Source organism: Salmo salar, chromosome ssa25, assembly GCF_905237065.1.
Source record: "Salmo salar chromosome ssa25, Ssal_v3.1, whole genome shotgun sequence".
Classification (NCBI taxonomy): domain Eukaryota; kingdom Metazoa; phylum Chordata; class Actinopteri; order Salmoniformes; family Salmonidae; genus Salmo; species Salmo salar.
Window position 1 is genome coordinate 44,424,457 of NC_059466.1, and position 12,117 is coordinate 44,436,573.

Consider the following 12,117-nt stretch of genomic DNA (forward strand, 5'->3'; position numbering starts at 1 on the left):
TCAGATATATTTTGGATCAAACTTTACTGAGCCATTATCTTGCAGAGGAAAGCTATCCCATGAGTCTGATTAAAAGTCTCATTAAAAGTCAAATTTTCCACATTTATAGGCTTTAAACAACTATGTTCCTAGTCAGATGATAGTTTCTTCTAATCATTTTGAACCCCTGAGCCAAAAATAGTTATTGGCTTGAAAAATGGTTAATTCTAATGACAGAAAACATTGTGTCTTTGCATCATAAAAATGCCACAATTTATAAATATGATAATAAATGTTATAGAAAAACAATGTAAAATACAACCCCAGTCAAACAAGCTGATATTCAATGAAAAACACTTACATTTTTGTTCATCCTTGCACAAGTACTGTGTCCTCATGTCTTGAAACTCGATCTTCAGGCTAATCCCAAGAATGCGGTCGAAAGTTGGGGGTTATAACTTAGATTTGTTGTGCAAAAACAGAGTGGTCACGGTTTTTGGCCTCTACCTGCAGTTTGTTTGTTTTGTTCAAACAGGAGTTGTTCCTGTTTAGATGGGCAAAGCTGCTGAAGATGTCAGCATGTCACAGTAATAATAAACATGTCCGTTTATCTTCTCCATAAGGGAGAGTCAATCCACATTCTCAGGCAATAGAGACATTTGTTTACCCTTTGTGGACAGTAGGCTAATGGGACCATGTTGTAACCATGTAGACTGGATCTCATTTGGATGTAATATATTTTCAAGCATGAGAAGCAGGTTAATACAACTACATCATAGTATATAGTGTAATTCATGTTTAGCAGGGTCATAGCATTGTCGTTTGCATAACACATCATTTAAGTAGGCTACCCATATACTTACTACATTACAAAGGTCTTTACATTTATCTGCATGTCCTGATGCATTACATCTGGTCTGGACATTTCATACTGTATAAACAAAGTTTTTATTAAGACACAGACATTCCTCCATTCAAAACTTCCTCAACCAAATGGTCTGCATTGCAGATTATTCACGCAAATAGATTTCACGGACAGCACATTGATAGTGGAACGTAAATACAATATTGAATGATGTTGAGGTATGACCGCTAGTCTTTTCTCAGTGAGAAAAGTCGATACATTTTGGATTGGGAAATATGTATTGTGTGAAGGATGGCATGTTTAATATGCCTTAAAACACAAATGGCGGAATTTTTCTGAGGATTTTGACAGTGTTTGTTATCACGTCGTTAATAACTGAGTTGTTGAACTTTCTAATAGAGAGAGAGCGCATCTAACTTCCCCGCCCCGTTTATCGTCAGGCTTCCTTGCGCTTCGTTCTTCAAGGACCTAAGCTTCACCAGACATGGGGAAGCGCAAATGAGAGATAAACGACAATGAAGTAAAACTGAGGGCAAATATAGCAACATCTTACATGTTATCTATTTGCAGTCATTGACGTAGCCACTTACATTTCAGCAAACTTGATGTAAATTAAAATGTAACTCCACAAACGCTCTGTGTAGCGGGCTGTCTATGTATTCGGACCATGGGGGACCTCGTACCCTTCAACAGGCGCATCTCATACCTTGTAAGTATTGTAGACTTTTTGAACAAACCAACATTTGCGTACGAAATGTTTAACCAAGATATTGAGAATTTCCTAAATGTTGTATAAAAAATGGGGGTTCGATAGTGTCAGCGATAACATCATTTTGGAGATATTAGTTGTAATTGGAAATGCCTCATTTCTGCTTCTCTTCAGACTTTTATATGACATATAACTTCAAATTATGTTAAAAAAAAGTAATGCTCCTCACATGTAATGCAGTGCATTGTGTTATATCCTAGAAATAATCACAATTAAAATGTAATGGGACTCCGTTTCTCCGTCGTTTGTTTTGTTTTTGTTTGTGTTCCAGTCTTTAATGCAAGGCTACATGCACGTGACCGTGTGGCTTTACAGTGACGTCTCATATACAGTACATTGCTGCCCAGTAATTAACAGTGAAGGGTAGGCAACAGGAACGCTGAAGAGCAGGTGGCTTCCCCTTTGTCTTGTCCATGAGGAGTTCCCCATATTTATTAGGTGGATCTCTGAGTCAGTCATGTGGGTATTTTAGTAAGCAATCGTGCATGACCTCTTATCATGTGATATCAGCGGTGTGTTTGGCTAAAAACCAATACGCATACCCACTGGGCACAGACTTCAATTCACCGTCTATTCCACGTTGGTTCAACTTAATTTCATTGAAATGACGTTGAAACCAGTGTGTGCCCAGTGGGTAGCTTCACAAGCTGTAATTGGGCTGGGTGACAGGGTGTGATAGTCTACAGACAGTAATCTAGGTGAGTTCAAGCCATCAGGCGTCTATGAACTTTGACCCCATACCTGGCCTATAAGGAACCTACCTGAGGCTATAACTGGGAAACTGAATTCCACAATGGGAGAGTGAGTCCTCCTCACCGTCTATATTGCTGCACAAAGCATGTTCTACATCACTGCTGGGATTAATGCTCAAGACACCTTGCACTAATGATTCATTGGGGGAACTTGTTAAGCAACTCTGTTAATTGCTTAAGTTTACAGCTAATTTCTCGCTTTTCAAGATGATTTTAGAATGTAATTCACTGACAGAAATGAGAGGGAGTTCTGCCAGTGCATCTCATATTACTATTTCTCGCTTTTCAAGATGATTTTAGAATGTAATTCACTGACAGAAATGAGAGGGAGTTCTGCCAGTGCATCTCATATTACATTGTGTTACTTAGGACCGTGAGTGGTACAAGGACTGTGGGTTATGATGACTCAGAACCAGCATGAATTCTTAGTAAATATTATGGGACTGACTGACTGACAACATCGTGTCAAAAGAACTTGCTTTTCTACTGAAAGCATTTATGATCAGTTCAGACATTATCAGCCACCTCTTGGAGTATGTCTGAAGGCTAATCTAAGTTGAATCTCTAGAATTTGTGATATAGTTTGTTTAGGTTTTAGAAAACATAACATATCTGAGATTGTGTCGCCACCCCCTAAAACAGCGTAACTATACTTTAGTGCAGGGTTCCCCATCTGGGTGATTTTCTTTGTCCCCCTAGTTTGGAGAAAAAAATAGAAATGTTTTTATTTAAAATGTTAAATTGTTGGACATAAAAACAATGCAAAAGACCAACAAATCAGCGCCAAGTGATTTTATTTTTGGAAATATGTTCGTAAGTAATCCCACACATAATAGAGAGATACTCTACATGACCAAAAGTATGTGGACACCTGCTCGTCTAACATCTCATTCCAAAATTATGGGCATCAATAAGGAGTTGGTCTCCCGTTTGCTGCTATACAGGGCCAACCAGGCAGGATATAACCCCACCCACTTTGCCAAAGCACAGCCCCCACACCACTAGAGGGATATCTTTAACCACCAACTTACTACCCTGAGACAAGGCCGAGTATAGCCCACGAAGATCTCCCCCACGGCACGAATCCGAGGGGGGCGCCAAACCCGGACAGGAAGATCACGTCAGTGACTCAACTCACTCAAGTGACGCACCCCTCCTAGGGACGGCATGGAAGAGCACCAGTAAGCCAGTGACTCAGCCCCGTAATAGGGTTAGAGGCAGAGAATCCCAGTGGAAAGAGGGGAACCAGCCAGGCATAGACAGCAAGGGTGGTTCGTCGCTCCAGTGCCTTTCCGTTCACCTTCACACCCCTGGGCCAGACTACACGCAATCATAGGACCTACTGAAGAGATGAGTCTTCAATAAAGACTTAAAGGTTGAGACCGAGTCTGCGTCTCTCACATGGGTAGGCAGACCATTCCATAAAAATGGAGCTCTATAGGAGAAATCCCTGCCTCCAGTTGTTTGCTTAGAAATTCTAGGGACAATAAGGAGGCCTGCGTCTTGTGACCGTAGCGTACGTGTAGGTATGTACGGCAGGACCAAATGGGAGAGATTGGTAGGAGCAAGCCCATGTAATGCTTTGTAGTTTAGCAGTAAAACCTTTAAATCAGCCCTTGCCTTAACAGGAAGCCTGTGTAGAGAGGCTAGCACTGGAGTAATATGATCACATTTTTGGGTTCTAGTCAAGATTCTAGCAGCCGTGTTTAGCACTAACTGAAGTTTATTTAGTGCTTTATCCGGGTAGCCGGAAAGTAGAGCATTGCAATAGTCTAATCTAGAAGTGACAAAGCATGGATTAACTTTTCTGTATCATTTTTGGACAGAAAGTTTCAGATTTTTGCAGTGTTACATAGATGGAAAAAAGCTGTCTTTGAAATAGTCTTGATATGTTCGTCAAAAGAGAGATCAGGGTCCAGAGTAACGCCAAGGTCCTTCACAGTTTTATTTGAGACGACTGTACAACCATCAAGATTAATTGTCAGATCCAACTGAAGATCTCTTTGTTTCTTGGGAGCTAGAACTAGCATCTCTGTTTTGTCTGAGTTTAAAAGTAAAAAATGTGCCCGCCATCCACTTCCTTATGTCTGAAACACAGGCTTCCAGGGAGGGCAATTTTGGGCCTTCACCATGTTTCATCGAAATGTACAGCTGTGTATTGTCCGCATAGCAGAAAGGTGGCATCCTATGATGGTGCCACGTTGAAAGTCACTGAGCTCTTCGTACTGCCAATGTTTCTCTCTGGAGATTGCATGGCTATGTGCTCGATTTTATACAACTGTCAGCAACGGGTGTGGCTAAAATAGCTGAATCCACTAATTTGAAGGGGTGTCCACATACTTTTGTATATATAGTGTATATGCGATAGTATACAATGTAAGCAAGGTTTAAAATGATGTTTTAGTCAAATATTATACAGTGGGGGAAAAAAGTATTTGATCCCCTGCTGATTTTGTACGTTTGCCCACTGACAAAGAAATGATCAGTCTATAATTTTAATGGTAGGTTTATTTGAACAGTGAGAGACAGAATAACAACAAAAAAATCCAGAAAAACACATGTCAAAAATGTTATAAAATGATTTGCATTTTAATGAGGGAAATAAGTATTTGACCCCTCTGCAAAACATGACTTAGTACTTGGTTGCAAAACCCTTGTTCGCAATCACAGAGGTCAGACGTTTCTTGTAGTTGGCCACCAGGTTTGCACACATCTCAGGAAGGATTTTGTCCCACTCCTCTTTGCAGATCTTCTCCAAGTCATTAAGGTTTCGAGGCTGACGTTTGGCAACTCGAACGTTCAGCTCCCTCCACAGATTTTCTATGGGATTAAGGTCTGGAGACTGGCTAGGCCACTCCAGGACCTTAATGTGCTTCTTCTTGAGCCACTCCTTTGTTGCCTTGGCCGTGTGTTTTGGGTCATTGTCATGCTGGAATGCCCATCCACGACCCATTTTCAATGCCCTGGCTGAGGTAAGGATGTTCTTACCCAAGATTTGACGGTACGTGGCCCCGTCCATCGTCCCTTTGATGCGGTGAAGTTGTCCTGTCCCCTTAGCAGAAAAACACCCCCAAAGCATAATGTTTCCACCTCCATGTTTGACGGTGGAGATGGTGTTCTTGGGGTCATAGGCAGCATTCCTCCTCCTCCAAACACGGCGAGTTGAGTTGATGCCAAAGAGCTCCATTTTGGTCTCATCTGACCACAACACTTTCACCAGTTGTCCTCTGAATCATTCAGATGTTTATTGGCAAACTTCAGACGGGCATGTATATGTATTCTTGAGCAGGGGGACCTTGTGGGCGCTGCAGGATTTCAGTCCTTCATGGCGTAGTGTGTTACCAATTGTTTTCTTGGTGACTATGGTCCCAGCTGCCTTGAGATCATTGACAAGAACCTCCCGTGTAGTTCTGGGCTGATTCCTCACCGTTCTCATGATCATTGCAACCCCACGAGGTGAGATCTTGCATGGAGCCCCAGGCCGAGGGAGATTGACAGTTCTTTTGTGTTTCTTCCATTTGCGAATAATCGCACCAAATGTTGCCACCTTCTCACCAAGCTGCTTGGCGATGGTCTTGTAGCCCATTCCAGCCTTGTGTAGGTCTACAATCTTGTCCCTGACATCCTTGGAGAGCTCTTTGGTCTTGGCCATGGTGGTGAGTTTGGAATCTGATTGATTGATTGCTTCTGTGGACAGGTGTCTTTTTTACAGGTAACAAGCTGCGGTTAGGAGCACTCCCTTTAATAGTGTGCTCCTAATCTCAGCTCGTTACCTGTATAAAAGACACCTGGGAGCCAGAAATCTTTCTGATTGAGAGGGGGTCAAATACTTATTTCCCTCATTAAAATGCAAATCAATTTATAACATTTTTGACATGCGTTTTTCTGGATATTTTTGTTGTTATTCTGTCTCTCACTGTTCAAATAAACCTACCATTAAAATTATAGACCGATCCTTTCTTTATCAGTGGGCAAACGTACAAAATCAGCAGGGGATCAAATACTTTTTCCCCCTACTGTATCTGTTTGGGCTTCTTGCGGTCAATTTTCTATCTACAAAATATTTGTAATTATGTTGCGGCCCCCTGACCATCCGCTCAAGAAAGAAATCGTCCCGCGGCTGAATCTATACTGAACACAAATATAAACGCCACATGCAACAATTTAAACGATTTTACAGTTCATATAAGGATATCAGTCAATTTAAATAAATTATTTAGGGCCTAATCTATGGATTTCACATGACTTGGTTGGGGTGCAGCCATGGGTGGGCCTGGGAGGGCATAGGCCCAACCACTGGGGAGCCAGGCCCAGCAAATCAGAATGAGTTTTTTCCCACAAAATGGCTTTATTACGGACATAAATACTCCTCAGTTTAATCAGCTGCCTGGGTGGTTGGTCTCAGACGATCCCGCAGGTGACGAAGCCAGATGTGTCAGTCCTGGGCTGGCGTGGCTAAACGTGGTCTGCGGTTGTGAGGCCGGTTGGACGTACTGCCAAATTCTCTAAAACGATGGTGGAGGTGGCTTATGGTAGAGAAATTATCATTACTTTCTCTGGCAACAGCTCTGGAGGTCATTCTTGCAGTCAGCATGACAATTGCATGCTCCCTCTAAACTTGAGACATCTGTGACATTGTGGTTTGTAACAAAACTGCAAATTTAAGAGTGGCCATGTCCCAGCACAAAGTGTGCCTGTGTAAGGATCATGCTGTTTAATCAGCTTGTTAATATGCCACACCTGTCAGGTGGATGGAATATCTTAGCAAAAGAGAAATGCTCACTAACAGGGATGGAAACAAATTTGTGTGCCAAATTTGAGAGAAATAAGCTTTTTGTGCATACAGAACATTTCTGGGATCTTTTATTTCAGCTCATGAAACATGGGACAAACACATGTTGTGTTTATATTTTTGTTCAGTGAAGTTGATGATCCCTGCTATAGTGCTTTCAGTGAAGTCTGGAGCTGTGCAAGGCTTTAGATTTTTCTGTTTGCAGATGTTACTGACCTGGTTTCGAACCAGGGTTATCAATATGACTTTGGCTGTAGGTACCCTAGCAGTTAACCGAAAGGTTGCTGGGTCGAATCCCTGAGACGACTTGGTGAAAAATCTGTCAATTTGCCCTTGAGCAAGGCACTTAACCCTTATTGCTGCTGTAAGTCGATCTGGATAAGAACGTCTGCTAAATGACTCAAATGTAAAAACTAAACAAATACATGTAAGAAGCCCATTGAGCTAAAGCCATATTTTTTATGAATCTTATTGGACCTCAGTGATTCATGTAAAAACTGTAGGAGGGAAATCATACTGCAACTTACATGGTCACTTTTAAATAAAGTTTTGTATTAATTATCCTTGAAAATATGTGCATCTGACCTTGTGCTTCATGTAGTGTGAAGGATAACACATTATTGTGGAGTCTCCTTGTAGCTGAATAATATTTGACCTTTTGCTTAAAAGCAAGAAGTACTGTATGAAGTATGATAAACTGTTTTACACCATTATTCCAACAACACTATATTAGTAAAAGCTCAATAATATGAATCATTGCAGGCTGTTTTGGTTCACAATGTCTATAAAAAAATCCTATGGTATTGTTTTGAATATGCCAAAAATCTAGCTTCCTTTAGTTATCTTTGGTGCCACTGAAGCTGTTATTACTATGCCCTATCTATCATCTCCTCATCAGATTGAAAATAACAAATCGTGGGTGTGTTTCCCCTCGATCTAGATAAATGGTTGCTGTGTGGGCAGGTTGTGAACTTCCCAGACATCAGAAAGTCAATGAACAGTCAACCAACCTGAAAATAACCTCATTGAGGTGCAGTCATAAATATTGATCAGCGTGCAGAATCCTGTTTAGTTCAGATTGGGAAGGTGGCTGTCTCTTCCACTTTCTTAGTTAATCATATTAGTGTTGGGCTTGTTGTAGAGGTTTTGGGAAATGAGCACCAGCTTTACTTTGTTTTCGGTATTTGTTTCTAAAATTAGTCAAGCCGCAGTTTGAAGTCTTTGTGGAGAACAGGACTAGTGAAATGTTCCATTCAATGGCTTCCTGAACAGGGAGGAATATTCATCACCCAACATACCTATCTCAAGTGTGGTTAATGGCTGTATTCTGAGCTGTCAGTCTCACTACTTTGTGTTTACCTTGCTCATTTCCGCTCATTGTACTTCACTGAATGATGGCTAACACTTTCTCTTTTTTTAATTGCATCGAGGACGGACCACTGAAGGACATGCACATTGTGGCAACTCTTTCATATAGCATGCTACAGTATTACAGTATATGATGAATTTAAGTACTATTTCATGGAACTGAATGGAAATCCATTCTCTTTTATGTTATTAACTATCAGAACTGTTAGTAACAGGAATAAGCATCCCTACTCACACACGTGGCGGTTTATGGCTATGTGTTGCATACCATATGGTTTTATACTGTACAGTACTGTATGTCACCTTTGGTAATGTTCTTTCATCCTCTGGGGTGGGTTTAGTGAGCTCCTCTCAACTGTAATTGGACAGAAAACACCACTGAGTTGCATAATGTTTTCACATATCATGTTTAAGATGAGATTGAACTCAGTGTTAGTATGACTAACAACATTCCCCTTTAATGACACATTCAATCTTTTCAAAACCAGGTCGCTCCTTTTAGTGTGAAAGAATGCACAGTCAGAGTGACATGTTGACTTGATGTCTTTCAAGCTGTTCAGAGAAAAGTGACTGATACATTTCATAGAATGCTCTTTTATACCCACTGTGATACGATTAGGTACCATCCTACTCACGCATACAATCATAACCTAAAGATACATTGTATTAGACATTAGAGTTGACCACTCAAGTGAAATTCTCTCATGTGCTTAGTGATTTTATACTGATCATCATCTCTCTGCTTGCTCTCCTATCTCAGCCACTGCATGCTGGTGTTGTTGGTGTTTGTTGTTGACACACACACACATGGTCATAGTAAACATTTCATTACCAAGACTAGGGTTGCTAAGCTACAGCTAATTTACCAAAGTTACCGGAATCTTCAGTAATTTTGTTAATTAACAAAAATTCTATGGCAAGCTGTCATAACTTTGGTTATTTATGCTTGAATAACGTTTTTTTTTTTAATATTCATATACGGTATAGTATTCGTTGTTTATAAATGTGTCCATATTGTCCATTAGGTTCTAGTAGATAGACCATATGGTTCAAGAGAAAATAGCCTAATTAATGGAAAAAGCATCTAATCAACAATGCCATTATTTTCAATTACCTCTGCAACTTGTCCAACTATTTACTTTTTTCATAACTGCCTCCAGTTTGACGTCAAGACATTGACAGCCATCGTATTGACATTGTAAAAAAAATATACATATATATATAGGATATTTAATGCTGAAACTCTCATATTAAACATCAATGTTATTCACTTAGTTGATATTTATATTTAGGAGAATGTTTTACAGCTTTGTCATCTTATTTAATTATTTCATATATCTTAAATGTGATAAGGCCCAACAGAGGGCCAGAGATAATTAGAGACACCTTGTAAAGGGAGGGGATATTACTGGAAACTTTCTAAGTTTAACAGTAAACTAAACAAATGTTGGTATCTTTCAAGGATTTTATGTAATCTATCACAAGACATCTAGTGACCCTGGTAAATTTAGAACGTTTCCAGTAAGTATACCCTCCCTTTGCAACCTTATCCAAGATTGCTGTCACCCCAAACATTTAAACGAGACATGCTTTATGGGTGGTGGGGTAATGTGAGAGTCCAGTCCACATGTCTGTAGTTGTCAATGTGAGGACCATGCCCTTCTAGACTGTATCTGAGTAGGACGGTGGGACCATGCCCTTCTAGACTGTATCTGAGTAGGACGGTGGTACCATGCCCTTCTAGACTGTATCTGAGTAGGACGGTGGTACCATGCCCTTCTAGACTGTATCTGAGAAGGACGGTGGTACCATGCCCTTCTAGACTGTATCTGAGTAGGACGGTGGTACCATGCCCTTCTAGACTGCATCTGAGTAGGACGGTGGTACCATGCCCTTCTGGACTGTGTCTGAGTAGGACGGTGGAACCATGCCCTTCTGGACTGTATCTGAGTAGGACGATGGTACCATGCCCTTCTAGACTGAATCTGAGTAGGACGGTGGTACCATGCCCTTCTGGACTGTGTCTGAGTAGGACGGTGGTACCATGCCCTTCTAGACTGTATCTGAGTAGGACGGTGGTACCATGCCCTTCTAGACTGTATCTGAGTAGGACAATTGGACCATGCCCTTCTAGACTGTTTCTGAGTAGGACGGTGGTACCATGCCCTTCTAGACTGTGTCTGAGTAGGACGGTGGTACCATGCCCTTCTAGACTGTATCTGAGTAGGACGGTGGTACCATGCCCTTCTAGACTGTGTCTGTGTAGGACAATTGGACCATGCCCTTCTAGACTGTTTCTGAGTAGGACGGTGGTACCATGCCCTTCTGGACTGTGCCTGAGTAGGACAGTGGTACCATGCCCTTCTGGACTGTGTCTGAGTAGGACGGTGGTACCACGCACTTCTGGACTGTGTTTTAGTAGGACGGTGGTACCATGCCCTTCTGGACTGTGTCTGAGTAGGACGGTGTTACCATGCCCTTCTAGACTGTGTCTGAGTAGGACGGTGGTACCATGCCCTTCTAGACTGTATCTGAGTAGGACGGTGGTACCATGCCCTTCTGGACTGTGTCTGAGTAGGACGGTGGTACCATGCCCTTCTAGACTGTATCTGAGTAGGACAGTGGTACCATGCCCTTCTAGACTGTATCTGAGTAGGACAGTGGGACCATGCCTTTCTGGACTATGTCTGAGTAGGACGGTGGGACCATGCTCTTCTGTACTGTTTCTGAGTAGGACGGTGGTACCATGCCCTTCTGGACTGTGTCTGAGTAGGACGGTGGGACCATGCCCTTCTAGACTGTGTCTGAGTAGGACGGTGGTACCATGCCCTTCTAGACTGTATCTGAGTAGGACGGTGGTACCATGCCCTTCTAGACTGTGTCTGAGTAGGACGGTGGTACCATGCCCTTCTGGACTGTGTCTGAGTAGGACGGTGGTACCATGCCCTTCTAGACTGTGTCTGAGTAGGTGGTACCATGCCCTTCTAGACTGTATCTGAGTAGGACGTAGGATGGTGGGACCATGCCCTTATGGACTGTGTCTGAGTAGGACGGTGGGACCATGCCCTTCTAGACTGTGTCAGAGTAGGACGGTGGTACCATGCTCTTCTAGACTGTATCTGAGTAGGACGATGGGACCATGCTCTTCTAGACCGTATCTGAGTAGGACGATGGGACCATGCCCTTATGGACTGTATCTGAGTAGGACGGTGAACCATGGCATGTACTGCAGAGGAGTCTGGTGGGAGGAGCTATAGGAGGAAGGGCTCATTGTAATGGCTGGAATGGAATAAATGGAACAGAGTCAAACACGTGGTTTCCATGTGTTTGATACCGTTCCATTAATTCCATTCCAGCCATTACAATGTGCCTGTCATCCTACAACTCCTCCCACAGTCTCGTCTGATGTAGTGAGATCTGATAGGAACATCTGAACAGATTGAGCAGATGACAGCTGTCGTTAAAGCTGATATGAATAGGATATGGTGTAATATACAAATGAGTCTTTTATAACGCACACACATCTAGATATTCCCTCAGTTTGATGGGTTCTCAGTTTGATGGGTTCTCAGTTTGAGGTTCCCTTAGTTTG

General features: G+C 42.0%; 1 protein-coding gene across 2 annotated transcripts in view; it reads left to right on the top strand.

The window, feature by feature from the left end:
• Positions 1–12,117, top strand: part of LOC106586809 (rho GTPase-activating protein 6) — a 76,385-nt gene that overhangs the window by 36,151 nt on the left and 28,117 nt on the right. Inside the window, exon 1 of one of the 2 annotated variants that reach the window (XM_014174485.2) lies at positions 1,286–1,553. The exons of the other annotated variant lie outside the window; for it this stretch is intronic. Coding sequence (XP_014029960.2) covers positions 1,512–1,553 — 42 coding nt within the window. The 5' untranslated portion in view covers positions 1,286–1,511. Of the gene's footprint in view, positions 1–1,285; positions 1,554–12,117 lie in introns of those variants that run through there. 2 annotated transcript variants of the gene reach the window in all.